Source organism: Canis aureus, chromosome 3, assembly GCF_053574225.1.
Source record: "Canis aureus isolate CA01 chromosome 3, VMU_Caureus_v.1.0, whole genome shotgun sequence".
Taxonomy (NCBI): Eukaryota; Metazoa; Chordata; class Mammalia; order Carnivora; family Canidae; genus Canis; species Canis aureus.
Window position 1 is genome coordinate 13,759,176 of NC_135613.1, and position 14,585 is coordinate 13,773,760.

Here is a 14,585-nt window from a genome sequence, read left to right on the forward strand (position 1 = left end):
CCCATCAGCTTGGCAAGTCCAGTGGAAGAGCATTTCTTCCTAGGGCAATGTTAAAAGTCTCCAGGAAGACTGTGGCCTCACTTGAGACAGGGACTGGTGGGAAGGAATGATAAAACCCTCCTAACCTTATGAACAGAACAGGATTATAGAGAAATGGGAGAGGGATAGCTTTCAAAAGGAATTTTGATCTGTTTCTTTTTTACAACCACAAATCCACAAATGTAACTGAACAAAAATAGAGGGAAGAAGAAAACCAAAAAGCAAGGGCCACCAAAACGAGCTGTGTTTTTCTTTTTCTTAAAAATAATTTATAGAGGTTCCTGAGGGGCTTAGTGTCTGCCTTCAGCTCAGGGCATGAAATCAGGGTTCTGGGATTGAGCCCCGAGATGAGCTCCTTGCTTCTCCCTCTGCTCGTGTGCTCTTGCTCACTCTCTCAAATAAATAGAATAATAAAAAAAAAAATTTAGAAGGGTGCCTGGCTGGTTCAGTTGGTAGAACACGTGACTTTTTTTTTTTTTTTTTAAGATTTTATTTATTTATTCATGACAGATAAAGAGAGAGGCAGACACAGCTGCCTATGGGAGAAGCAGGCTCCTTGCAGGGAACCCAATGTGGGACTTGATCCCAGGACCCCAGGATCACAACCTGAATCAAAGGCAGATACTCAACCACTGAGCCACTCAGGTGTCCCGAACACGTGGCTCTTGATCTTGGAGTTGTGAGTTTGAGCCCCATGTTGGGCGGAGAGATTAAAACATTTTTTTTTTAAGTAAAAAATAAAAAAGTAACACTGGCCGGATACCAGATGATTTATATATATTATCACGACTCATCTTCAAAAGGAACTCCTGAGATAGGTAGTATAATTCTTACAGCTATACTGCTACCAAGTGACCACTGAGAGACACCGCGCTTGAGATTTAAGAGGAAAGACAAGAGTTGCAGTGTGAAATCATGTCATGATGTTTGTTTTTTTTTCTATTTACAATGTGCTTCACATTGCTGGACGCTGAGGCACAGACAGAAATACAACATTACCCCATCCTCCAGGCACTTAGGGGTGAACTACATAGAAACACATAATTACAAAGCAATATTTTAGAAAGTATTCTTGGAACAGAGGAGGGAGTAGTTGTTATCTATAAAAACAAATGACTGAGGAAAGCAGCCTAATTTGTAATACCAATAAAAATGGATTTCTCAATTTTGCCTTTAAAATGTAGCATCTGAATGAAAGTTTGAAAAGTTAAAAAAAGAGAAAGTAGTATCTAGTTTCCCCCAACTCTGGTCCTTAAAAGATACTAGCGTTGTCATCCTTGTGCAGGAGCCATGCTAATCTTCTCTGTATCGTTCCAATTTTAGTATATGTGCTTCTGAAGCGAGCACTAAAAGATACTAGCAAGATGAATTTTACCACATTATGTAAGGAATCCTTAACCCTGTCTTAAACTTTAAGAGATTAGAAAAAAGGTTAATTACAAATTCATTTTGATACCTAAAATGTCAATGCCAAAACTTTATGAGAGAAAAATTTCAGATTATTTATTATTATTATTATTATTAATCAACAGAAAAATCCTGAATAAAATACTAGTAAATAAAATTTAGTAGTAAACTAAAACAATCATGACCAGGTAGAGCTTAGCTCAGCGACGGGTCATTTAGTCCATCGTTATGTTTATTAGTAAAATATACCAAGCTAATAAGGGAGAAAAACTATATAATTACCTCATAGATGAAGAAAAAAACACCTCAAATAATTCAAGATCCATTCATAATTTTTAAAAACCCTCTTAGCAAATTAAGAGTAGAAGGGCACTCCTTTAACTTGATAAAGGGAATTCATAAAAAAAATCTAGAGCAAATATTTAAAGCTGTGGTAAATAAAGCACAGTGATGCTGATATTGGGAATAGACAAATACAAATAATGGAACAGAACCCAGAATGAGAGGTGTATAAAAAACGTATGTCTGAGGTAGCATGACAAGTCAGTAGGAAAATGAAAAGCCAAGCAACAAATATAAATGGTACTGTAAGGTCTGAAGGGTGAGCTTTGTGATTTGTGAACTATATCTCAATATTCTCAAAGCTGTTAAAAAAAAATGTCTACCCTTGCTTCTACTCAACGGGGTCCTGGCATAAAACTGGTACAGTAAGAGAGGAAAAGTAAATGAGAGGCATAAAAATGAGACAGGAGGATTAAACTGTTCTTTTATGTAGATAGTGATAGTCTACACAGAAAAATCCAAGAGAATCTGTAAAATTCAGAATAAGAAAGTTCAGCACGGTTGTGGATACGGGGGGAGTTACAAATATGGATGTTGTTTCTACATACCAGCTGTATGCAATTAGAGGATGAAAAAAGATCTCATTCTCAAAAGGAGCAAAAATCTGTAAGTGCATAGGAATAAATTTGATATGCAAGATCTTCATGGAGAAAAGGACAAAACATTCAAAGAAATGGAAGAGGACCTAAATAAAAGGAGAGATACACTAATATACCATATTCCAGGATGAGAACATTCAATATTGTAAAGCTGCATATTGCCCCAGATTAATTTATAATGCAATTCCAATAAAAATCCAAACCAGTTTTTTGTTTTCTGTCTTGTGGAATCTGACAACTGATGCTAAATCCATCTAGAAGAGCAAAAGGCCAAGAATAACCAGGAGGTGTTAAGAAAAACAAGCTGGGAGACTTATCTTAGCAGTAGTTAAGTAATTAAGACTGCACCATATGGTGTACAGACAGACAAACCAGGAAACACAACAGAAACCCAGAAACAGACCAATGTTTAAAATACAACAGTGATGGCGTGAAAATCAAAAGAAAAATGATGGGCTAGTTAACGAATCATTCTATAATTGGATATATATATAGAAAAACCAGATCACAGAGCACCTGGCTGCTTCAGTCAGAAGAACGTGTGACTCTTGATCTCAGGGTTGTGGGTTCAAGCCCTGCATTGGGCTCCACACTGGGAAGGGAGGCTACTTAAAAAAAGGGGGGGGGGGTAGGGAAGATATGAAATATGTGGAATTCTCATAAACTGCTTCTGTAAGTATAAACTGCTACTATCACATTGGAAAGCAATTTCAACAATAGCCAGTAAATTAAAAATGCAGATAACCCATGACCTAGCAAATTCTGCATCTAGGTATATCTAGGAATATCCCCACTCGTGTACAAGAGACATGTCCAAAGATGATCACTGCAGCCTTGTTTGCCTGAACAAAAAAATGGAAACCAGCTAAATGTTCACCAGCGGGAGAATGGAAGGGTAAGATTTGGTAAATTTGTACAAAGGAATACTATACAGCAGTTAGAATGAAAGCACTAGAGCTACATGGGTCAACATAAATCTCCAAAATGGTGCTGAGGAAGAAAAAAACCAAGATGCAGAAATACATTCAGCAGAAATATATCATCTCTGTAAAGTTTAAAAACATGTGGGGCACCTGGCTGGCTCAATTGGTGGAGAGTGGGACTCTTGATCTCGTGATCGTGAGTTCGAGCCCCATGTTGGGTGTAATTTACTTAAAAAACTAAAGTCTTATAAAAATGTAAAAACATGCAGAATAATTGTATGTATTCCTTAAGGATACAAACTTATGTAATAAAAGTATACACCATGCAATTGAGGATGGTGGTTACCTAGCAGAGGGAGGGGACTGTATCAGGGAGGTGGGCTGTGTGTTCGGGTAAACGTGGGATTTCAAAAACAGCAAGTCCTGTTTTATTTTTCCAAAAAATAAAGACATGAAGGAATTACAGCAAGACATTTACTGCCAATTGTGTGGTGGGTGTTAATTCTTTTTATTGTCATGTTTGAAATGTTTCATAACTTTTTGTTTCTAAGTTACATCAGCGAGAACAGAGACTGGGTCTCCCCCAAGGAAAAGCACACACAGGCACTTCATCTCTCACTTCCTCTTCCCTCCTCAGCCCAGGAGAAGCTGGCTCCTACTTCCCTGACCCTGTGCTTGCCGAGGTGGCCAAAAATAACCTGTCCCTCAGTGGGGGAGGAGGAGGGGACAAAGTTTAGTTCCTACCTTCCTTGTCTCTTTAATATATTCTACTCTAGATTACCTGCCCCTGCCTCGAAGCTCCTGTCTATTCCCTCTGGCCTTCTCGGTCACACTCCTTCCTGTGCTTTCCACTTGTTCCTGAGCTCTCTGTGGCCTCCAGGGCTCAGTCTACTGTCCCCTTTTTTTCTCATTCTACCCACATTCTCTCTAGATGGCACCAGTCCCAAAGGTGGCTCGAGGATCTCCCAGGAGAATTTGAAGGAGGCTGTATCAATTTTCTTTTTTGAGAGAGAGAGAGAGAATCTCAAGCAGGCTCCACACCCAGCGTGGAGCCTGATGCAGGATCTGATCTCATGATCCTGAGATTATGACCTGAGCTGAAATCAAGAGTCAGATGCTTAACCGACTGAGTCACTTAGGTGCCCGGGCAGTATCACTTTTCTTCATCTCAAAAGACTTGCTCTTCATTAGACTGAAAAAGTGCAATTGGTCCCCCTTTTCATCTTTATTTCTTTAGGGAGGAAAAAACCAATCCTGGTGGTTGACATCAGGGAGGCAAAGCCACAAGAATTAGGTGGGAGTGTCCATATACACCTCTGTGATCAGCGGCTTTGCTTCCTCGCCCCCTTCGCAGCTAGAGAGGCTGTGTGCCAAGAATGCGGCAGGAGGCTCTGCAAACCCTTGCCCAGTAGGCTTCTGCTAAGGCCAGTCTCTCCTGTTGATTAGCAGAAGCTCTGGGAATCAGGATCAGCAAACTGAAGAGTCACTTAGAAGCTGAAATACCAAGGCTGGTGTTTCCTGTGTGGCCACATAGCTAGCCCCCTTCACATCCGTGTTATCCATTATCTCCTCTCGTCCCTGTGACCCTGCTGCTGTGGGGGAGGGGGCTCATTTCAGAGGCAAGGACACGGACACTCTGCGAACGTACTGACCTATCCATGATCACACAACCAGTACATCCTGGAGCCATAGTTCTGACTCAGCCCTGCGGCCAGAATCGATCCTTGTTCTGCTAGACCAGGATTCGAACTGAAGACCCATGTCTCTATGCGGCCCTGAGACACAGATGTAAAAATCTACCTTTCTGGCTTCTGAAAAAATTATTAAGACCTGACAACAATCAGCTGGAACAAAATAATGGTTCTTCACTGGACAAGGAATACACTTCTCAGTTCACTCTGACTACTTTCTTTAAATTTCCTACTCCTGGAAATACTCGGGTTTGCAACCACCACACCATAGTTTAAGCACCACCCTTTTATTTTAGAACAGAATTCCTCTAAAGTGTAAGCAAGCAAAATACTCACCCATGTTGGCCTTCCTCTTTCACAAGGGAGGCAAAGAGGTGGGCTGGATGGTCTGATCTGCCCATGTCAGCAAAGGCAAGTGGATCCTGGCATCCAGGGTGGGCGGAGACTGCTGCCACTATACGGCCCTGGAACCTTGTTTCTCCCACTGCCAGCTGCTGTCTCGCCCTGGCAGCTACGGATGAGCTAGGACAGAGGGTGTTTTATAATGGCACTGGATAAACGAAGAACAAAAAGTAAGGCATGAAAATACCAGCTGAGGGGCACCTGGCTGGCTCTGTCGGGGGAACATGGGTCTCTTGAAATTGGGGTTGCGAGTTCAAGCCCCATGTTGGTCTTAGAGATTACTCTAAAAAATATATATATGAAGAAAAGAAAAGAAAAGAAAAAAGAAAAGAAAAGAAAAGAAAAGAAAAGAAAAGAAAAGAAAAGAAAAGAAAAGAAAAGAAAAGAAAAAAAAAGAACCAGCTGGGGATGCCTGAGTGGCTCAGCAGTTGAGCGCCTGCCTCTGGCCCAGGGCCTGATCCTGGAGACCCAGGATCGAGTCCCCACGTCGGGCTCCCTGCATGGAGCCTGCTTCTCCCTCTGCCTGTGTCACTGCCCCCCCCTCTCTCTCTCTCTCTCTCATGAATAAATAAATAAAATCTTAAAAAAAAAAACAAAACAGCTGAAAAGGTATACTCACTGGAAGTCAAAATAGGCCATAAGTAGTAGCAATAAAAAAAGGAATTGGGTGAAATCTTGACGGGGATGAGGGAATATACTGCAAGAAGAGCTCTTTTCTCTCAACAGAATCTAATTTAACCAAGACGGGGTGAACTGGATTGAGAGTACACCTATTGTTGAGCAAAGCTTGCAGTGGCCAAAGTACAACTTCTCTGAGATTTCTTGGGGCTGCACAGAAAGGTCTTGTTGAACTGAAGATGCTGGGAACGGGCTCTGTAATCCCACTCTGTTGACAGGTTGGTTTCACCACTAAGGGGCCCACCGAACCTCTCCCCGTGGAGACACTGCTGGGTTTCAATGCACTTTTCATTCTCCTGGCTGCCTGAGCAAACAGCCATCACTGTTTCCATTGTGAGCTCTTCTCTTCTTGGAGCCAAGCCCAAGTTCAGGGAACATGTGCTTGAGACCAACATTTGGCAGCCCGGGTCCCCACGTGGAGTGACGCTCTGTCTTTGCCTTTTTCCTATTAAGACACTTTGCTGAATTTGGAAATTGAAACTCAGCGCTGAACACGCTTAGTGCTAAAAGCTGGTTCCTACGCCTGCTGGCTCATTAGTATAAGGGACCAAAAAATCCACACCCAAATTCAGAACCCAAGTTACCAGGCAAAGACAAGAATTATTTCCAGCCCTTTCTTGCCACCAACGTGACTGAGGCCATCTGTATTTCAAAGTGTCAATGGACTCAGTGTCTTAGAGAAAATTTCTCTTTGCATCATTTACCCAATTAAGAACTTTTATGAGACAGACGCCTGGGTGGTTCAGTGGTTGAGCATCTGCCTTCGGCTCAGGTCGTGATCCTGGGGTCCTGGAATTGAGTCCCAGACTGGGCTCCGTGCAGGGAGCCTGCTTCTCCCTCTGCCTGTGTCTCTGCCTCTGTGTGTGTGTCTCTCATGAATAAATAAAATCTTAAAAAAAAAAAAACTTTTATGAAAAATCCTACCTTATAGTTGAAAACCCGAGCATCCTAATTGCTGGGACCTGATTTGGTAGAACAGGTTGAGAGGTTAGAAGTCAGAAAAATATTTCTCCCACATTCACATAGGAAGCAGTTGCAGAGTTGGTACTAAAATATAATTACTTGAATATCCTGATTGAAGTTTATTCTATTAAACCAAATAATAGGACTAGGGGTTTGTTTTTTGCATTTTTAAGTTGAGGTATAATTACAATAAAAAGCACAGGTCTTCAGTGTAGAGCTTAAATTTTGACAAGTGCTCACACCCATGTAATCAACACTTCAATCAAAACAAGAGTATTTCCATAATTCTAAAAAGTCCCTTTAGGCTTTTTTCCACTAAACCCTGATCCCCATCCCCTACTGTCCTCCACCAGGCAACAACCACTCTGATCTCTATCCCCCTGGATTAGTTTTGGGGCCTTTTTTGTTGTTTTTTAAAGATTTTATTTTATTCATGACACAGAGAGAGAGAGAGACAGGCAGAGGGAGAAGCAGGCTCCATGCAGGTTGCCCAACACAGCACTCGATCCAGGGTCTCCAGGATCACGCCCTGGCACCCGGGCCGAAGGCGGAGCTAAACTGCTGGGCCACCAGGGCTGCCCTTGGGGCCTCAGTTTTAAGAATAAAAAATTGAACGCATGTAACTTTGCCTGCAGCCCTGAAGTGTGTCTCTGCAAATTTTTCTCCCCTTTTTTGGACTGCAAGCACTACTTAAATTTGTTCTGGATGCATCTAGATAGCCTTCCAAGAAGTCAGTCTTAACCCCAGTACAGACACATTTGGCTTTAAAGGGATTCACGTTTATGAGATATGATGGCCAACTATGATTCCCCAGCACATGGTACAAAAAGAATGCTTCTTTCTGGGAAATAAAGTTTTCTTCAAAAGCATCTTTCTTGGCTCTGTGTCTCACCCCTCCTTCAAGATAGCTGCCTTTGTATTTATGGGAAGAACTGCCTGAGCCCTTGCAAGCGAGCACATATGCTCCATCTTTCTACTAAGAAGCCGTTGCCTAGTTCCATAACCTTCCTGCTGTGCTGGGCCTCCTCTCCCCAGCTCATCTGGCCTCCCCACACAGCATCACAAGAGGACAGTGGTAATTGAAAATGTAACGTTGTCCTAAGCCACTTAACTAGCTTGCAAAGGAACCGGGTTTTAGAAACTGGAAAATTCTGGCTAAAGCTTGCTCAGAAGCTGGTCTCAAAGCCAACACATTCTGCCAAGGTCCAGGTGGAGGCAGCTTTCCACCAGCCACAGACACGACCAAGTGAGACAAGGCCTGCTTCTCTTCCAAGCAGAGTGCTGGCAGCCAGGGCGGGTCATTTTCTCCATAGTAGCTTCGTTTCCCTAGACAGTGAGCTAATGTTTGGCACTGGCAAACTCCATGAAACACGGCATCTAGCCCATGCTCTCAGGCAGGAATGACTGCATGGAATATATATACACACAATGATTTAAATCAAGCCACATTTAAAAATTCAAGATTTTTGAAAAAATTCAAAATTCATTTAAAAAGACAAAAATTATGCACGCATAGATGTAATGTTAGAATTCACTTGTGAATGAACAAAAACAAGGCTGGAAGTGTAGATGTCCATCAAGAGCCAAATTTCAGAAGATGTTTTGCTAGACGATTCTGTGGAATTATAAGCAGAGCTGCCTAAAATATGTCGGGGAGTCCCTCTTCCCTATACAATGTCACTTCTGAGTATTTTCTGGGGTTTTGACAGTTTTGAAATACAGAGATGTTTTTCCATTTTTGAAAATTAAAAAAAAATTTTTATTTATTCACGAGAGACACAGAGAAAGGCAGAGACATAGGTAGAGGGAAAAGCAGGCCCCCCGCAGGGAGCCCAATGTGGGGCTCAATCCTGGGACCCTGGGATCATGCTCTCAGCAGAAAGCAGATGCTCAACCACTGAGCCACCCAGGTGTCCCCCATTTTTGAAATTTCTAAAATAGGCACGATGTTAGCACGGTTCAAAATTTTAAAATAACAAAATATACGGGGGATTCAATGCAAAGTCTCCCTCCCACTCGTGGCCCCAGGCATTCCCCTGCCCACCCCGTGGGCCCTGCATCAGTGGTTTCTTGCATCCAGTCAGAGATAGTTTGGCATATACAAGTAAAACACAGAAAGTTCTCACTCTTCTTTTTTATAGAAATGGAATGTACTAATGCTGTCCTGCTTTTTATTTTTTGTGCTCGCTGTATTTAGAAACAGACACTTGAAGATGGATTTCAATAAAGAAAAACTGTATGTTCATTTACCCATTGACCCAGCAAATCCCACTTCTAAGAATCTATCCAAAAGATATCCTGGCAAAAATACAAAGCATTTCAAAAAGAAAATGAAATGTCCACTAACAACTAATAAAAATGGTTAGTCAGTGCTGGGCCAAGGGACAAACACAGGGGAGGAGGAGGATGGGAGACCTCTGTGAATGTAGCTTGTTTTGCTCCCCTTATTTTTTACTAGTTTTAATTTTGGAATCATATAAATATTTTACATAATTTTTTGAAAAGCCACACTCTCCCTTCTCCCCCGCCAAAAGAAAAGCAAAATGAAACAAAGTTAACTGTGTATAGATTTGGAGCGATAACTCAAAGAGGAACGATTTCAAGTGATTTATTTATTTTAAAAGATTTTATTTATTTGGAGAGAGAGTGTGTGCTTGCAGAGAGGGAGAGGAAGAAGTAGGCTCCCGCTGAGCAGGGAGCCTGACATAAGGCTCCATCCCAGGACCCCAAGATCATGGCCTGAGCAAAAGGCAGATGCTTAACCAACTGAGCCACCCAGGTGCCCCTCAAGTGACTTGAAAACACTAGATTAGGGTTTCTCAACCTCAGCACCACTGACATTTTGGGCCAGACAATACTTTGTTATGGGGGGCATGTCCTGTGCATGCAGCATGTCAGCAGCACCCACAGCTCAAGCAGGCAACACTCTGCCTGGACTGTCACACATCATTGCTGGGAGAACCAAATGTGTGCAAGTCCACTGGCAGGGAGTTTTTTGTAGGAGAGGACTTGGGAGGCCAGAAGGAGCCCTTCCTTCTTATGGAGAAGCAAGCACCAAGGTTGGTCAGGAGGCGTTACTGTAAAGGAGGAGGGATGGGACAGAAGGGTTGGCACACTTGGGATGGGATAGTTTGACTCATTTCTGTGGTCTCTGAGGTACAAGGGCTGTCCCTGGTTTTCAGTACCTGGTCTCGGGGTGATGAGGGCAGGTGGAGAGTAGCCCAGAGCACGAGAGCCCCATACAGTAGGTGGCTGGGGCATGACTCTGGAGTGCGTGGTTTGAACTATTCCTAGGAGTTTGCTAGCCTCCTACGGGCAGTCTCTCCAGGGTAAGCAAGGCCCCAGATGTCAAAGCATCTGGAGCACATGGTTAATGCAAGGAGGACAAGTGGACTCTTGAACCTGTTTTCTCCTGGACTTAGCCTGTATGCCTTTTCTCTTTGCCAACTTTAGTCTGTACCCTTTCACTGAAATAAACAGTAATTACAACAGCTTTGCTGCATTCTGGGAGTATATTCTGTGAACCATCAAACCGGAGGGTGGTCTTGGGGATCCCTGACACAGCTGCTAAAACCATTAGGTGAAAGGACAATAGGGAACTTCATGATGGAATAGAAAGGCTGATGCCACTAAATCCACTGCTCACTGAGTGGGACAACCAGATGTTCCTCTTCATATTACGCAAAAGAAGTATGCAGAATCAACTAAGAAGTGTTCATGTCAAATCAGCTGAACCTGAATCTGATGAAGCCTCTATGTGGAACTGCAAATCTGAAGGAAATGTGGGGACAGAGGAACCTGTTAAACAGCACTGGGAGGGAACAGGTAGCCAGACGTAGCATGTGAGCTTTTCCACAGGACAAATGACCCATCTGTCAAACTTAAGAAGGAAGTGAACTGTTACAGATTTAGTGAAACCAAAGACGTATAAATTACGTGCATCGTGTGGAATTTTTTGGGTGGGTTCTAATTTGAACTAATCAGTAGCCAAAAGATATTTTTGAAACAACAGGGGAAAAGCAAACACAGAATACATATTAGATATTAAGGAACTCCTGTTCATTTTATTGGATGAAATACAATGGTTAGTGTTGGCTTTAGAAAGCTCCAAGAAGGGGGGCTCCTGGGTGGCTCAGTTGGTTAAGCATCTGCCTTTGGCTCAGGTCATGATTCCAGGGTCCTGGGATGGAGCCTCGTGTTGGGCTTCCTGTTCAGTGGGGACTCTGCTTCTGTCCCTCTGCCCTGCTTGTTCACATACACTATCTCACATAAATAAATAAAATCTTTAAAGAAAAGAAAAGAAAGTTCCAAGAAAGCCCCAGGAGAGGGGCAGGGGAGAATAGATTAGGTAACAGCAGCATAAGGCCGGTGGCTGTTACGTCCTGGGGATGTGTATGTGGGGGTCCGCTGCATTGTTCTATTTTTTGTGTCCATTTAAAGTTTTCTACATGTTTTAAAAGGGTTAGAAAAAAAAAATGAACTTAAAAATCAGAAATGGTTATCAGTCAAATATAGGTTAAATATGGGTTAAGAAACACAAGTAAAAACACATGATCTAATAAAATGTGTGAAAGAACCTGCCAGTATTTTAAAATGTAATTTTAAGGCACAGGTGAGATTATAAGGGTTTTATAAGAGATTTAAGGGTTTTATGAAAGACTGAAGTAAAATGTAGGAAGTTGGATGTCTAAGCACCACTTTTAGGTCTTGAGAAAACAGACAGAGCCTGAAATTGCCTTTTGTCTGAAGCCTTCAGGGTTTTCCCAGTTTTTGCTTTGAAGTCTAAATGTAGGGGTGGTTTTTACATTGTTTGTATTGATTTGACGAATTTACCATAAAATTTGGAATAAAAAGATATTACCTCCTTACATTCTCATACAAATCTTTACCCTTTAAATAGCATCTCTTGAGAGAGAGAGAGAGATGCATAATCTTCTGTGGACTAAAAAGCTCCTGCTAGTTGTTACCCTAATTGCTAGAATTTGGGGTCAAAGAATCTCCCTGATTAAAGCAGCATATGGGAAGGCCTGGCCTCCAGAGAGTGATACTTTTGCCTTTCTTTCCTGCTACCTAAAAAGACTTTTTAAAAAAAGACTTTATTTATTCATGAGAGAGACACAGAGAAAGAGAGAGAGAGGCAGAGACACAGGCAGAGGGAGAAGCAAGTTCCATGCAGGAAGCCCAATGTGGGACTCAATCCCAGGACTCCAGGATCACGCCCTGGGCTGAAGGCAGACACTCAACTGCTGAGCCATCTGGGCATCCCCACCTAAAAAGACTTCTTATGTAAAAAAAAATTCAAGGATAATTTGTTAGGACAAATATGTATCACTTCTGTCATTAAAAAAAAAAATTAAGAACATATGTTTGCACACAAACTGGTACAGGAATGTTCATAACGGCACTATTCACAAAAGCCAAACAGTGGAAACCACCCAAGTGCCCATCAACTGATGACTAGATAAATAAGATGTGGTACATCCATACAACTGAATGTTATTTTTATTTCATAGAAAGGAATATAGTACTGATTTGTGCTACTGATTCACGCTATAACATCATGAATCTTGAAAACATTATATTCAGTGAAAGAAGCCAGTCACAAAAAACCACATATTATATGATTCCGTTTATGTGAAATGTTCAGAATAGACAAATCTCTAGAGAGAGAAAGTAGACTACCGGCTGCCCTAGGGCTGGGGTTGAGGGACAAGAGGGAGTGGCTGCAAATGGGTACCATGCTGGGTTGATGTGTCCCCTCCCCACCATATTTAGAACAAAAAAATGTTCTAAAATTGATTGTGGTGAAGTTGTACAGCTCTGTGGATATACTAAAAGCCACTAAGTTGTATACTTTAAGTGGGTAAATTTTGTGGAATGTAAATTATATTCCAATAAAGCTGTTATTAAAAAAAACATTTAAAGCTACACAAAAATGACGAGGTGCCTGGCTGGCTTAGTTAGTGGAGCGTGCGACTCTTGATCTTGGGTCGTTAAGTTTGAGCCGCATGCTGGGTGCAGAGTACTTAAAAATAAAATTTTAAGGGCGCCTGAGTGGTTCAGGTGGTTAAGCGTCTGCCTCTGGCTCAGGTCATGGTCTCAGGGTACTGGGTTTAAGCCTGAAATCACTCAGCAGGGACTCTGCTTCTCCTTCTCCCTCTGCCCCTGCTCTCTCTCTTGCTCTAATAAATAAATAAAATCGTTAAAAAAAAATCTTAAGGAGGGGCATTGGGGGATGGGCATTAAGGAGAGCATGTGATGTAATGAGCATTGGGTGTTATATGCAACTGCTGAATCGCTAAATTCTACCTCTGAAACGAATAATACAGTATATGCTAACTACACTGAATTTAAATAAAAAATTAAAAAAAATAAAATCTTCTTTTAAAAAAGCTATACAAAAATGCTGAAGAACTTTGAGAAGAACCTGGAATAATCCCAACATGGAGAACTACTCTTTCCGTCAATAATTTAAGGTGTGGAGAGGCTGAGAGTTAGACATTCGATGTTGATTAAAACAGGACTGGTTGCTAGGTCTGCTGATTTGCTGTACAGACTTCTGGCCTTTACACAGAACTCTTTCAGTTGAAAGCCACAGAAAATCTACTCAAACAGGCTTGACCAAAACAACAATACAAATTTATCTCACATACACGCAGTCCAGGGTGGGTGGGCACTGGCATCCAAACAAGGTCACACGAGTGGATTTCAGTTTCCTTCTTTATTGCCTTCATTCTCAATGTGTGGCAGCAAAGGCAGCCACAGGCAGTCCTATGGTTATGTGGCCCTTACAGTTCCTGGTGTGAGAGGAGAGAGAATCTTCCTTGCTGGCTCTCGCAGTAGTTCTGGGACTCTACAGGGCTGGCTCACAGACCCACAGCCACAGAGCAAGGTTTGCTTCAACCAAGTCCCATGGATAGAGCCGGAAAGGGTGGCTCTCCCGAGGAAGAACGGATGGATATATAAACCTGTCCACAATGTGAAAGGAAGCTCTAAAACTTGCAGAGATTTGAACATCATCTCAGCCCAATAAATACTTGCCAAATCAACGTAGGAACATGCAAAATGGAGCCACTGCAGAGTACTTTTAAAGCATCATATTCCAAATTCTTATTCCATATTTTAGAGAAGCAGTAACATACAACTTAGGACAGATGCCAAGGTCATCAGCGAGCTGCCATTTTAGCAGAGAGGGATTTCAGTCAAGTATGGATTGTTCCGTGCTCCAGAATCCTGTCGACGTTACAAAGAAGAGATATGCTGCTCTGGTAGATGGCAGACTTTGATTTTCCTGACTCAGCCACAAGAAAGGCTAAGGCTTGTCTGGCACAAAGGAATAAACAGTCCAGTCTGGATGCTAGAAACTACTCTGCTACCAGTAAGCTTTCTGTAGTCTGCCCTTCTTATTTAAACTGGTGATAATCTGAAGGGTTTCTGATCCAGGATCCAAAGGCCTGCTTCCGGAGCACACTCCAGGCTTCCTGATAAGCAGATGCGGCCTCCTTGTACTCGTGGTACGTCTCAAGCTTCTGTACCCTAAT

General features: G+C 42.2%; 1 protein-coding gene and 1 pseudogene across 19 annotated transcripts in view; both read right to left on the reverse strand.

Moving 5' to 3' along the window:
* Positions 1–14,585, reverse strand: part of ADAT1 (adenosine deaminase tRNA specific 1) — a 44,635-nt gene that overhangs the window by 6,978 nt on the left and 23,072 nt on the right. For 10 of the 19 annotated variants that reach the window (XR_013375546.1, XR_013375545.1, XM_077890660.1 and 7 more), the window contains one exon: positions 5,338–5,523. The exons of 1 other annotated variant lie outside the window; for it this stretch is intronic. Coding sequence is in view for 14 of the 18 variants with exons in the window: in XM_077890660.1 (XP_077746786.1) it covers positions 5,338–5,523 (186 nt within the window). In the remaining 4 variants the exon portion in view is untranslated. Of the gene's footprint in view, positions 1–5,337; positions 5,552–7,005; positions 7,044–11,081; positions 14,581–14,585 lie in introns of those variants that run through there. 8 more of the 19 variants (XM_077890691.1, XM_077890671.1, XM_077890749.1 and 5 more) reach the window with 6 other exon arrangements.
* Positions 1,294–1,386, reverse strand: LOC144311676 (U6 spliceosomal RNA; annotated as a pseudogene).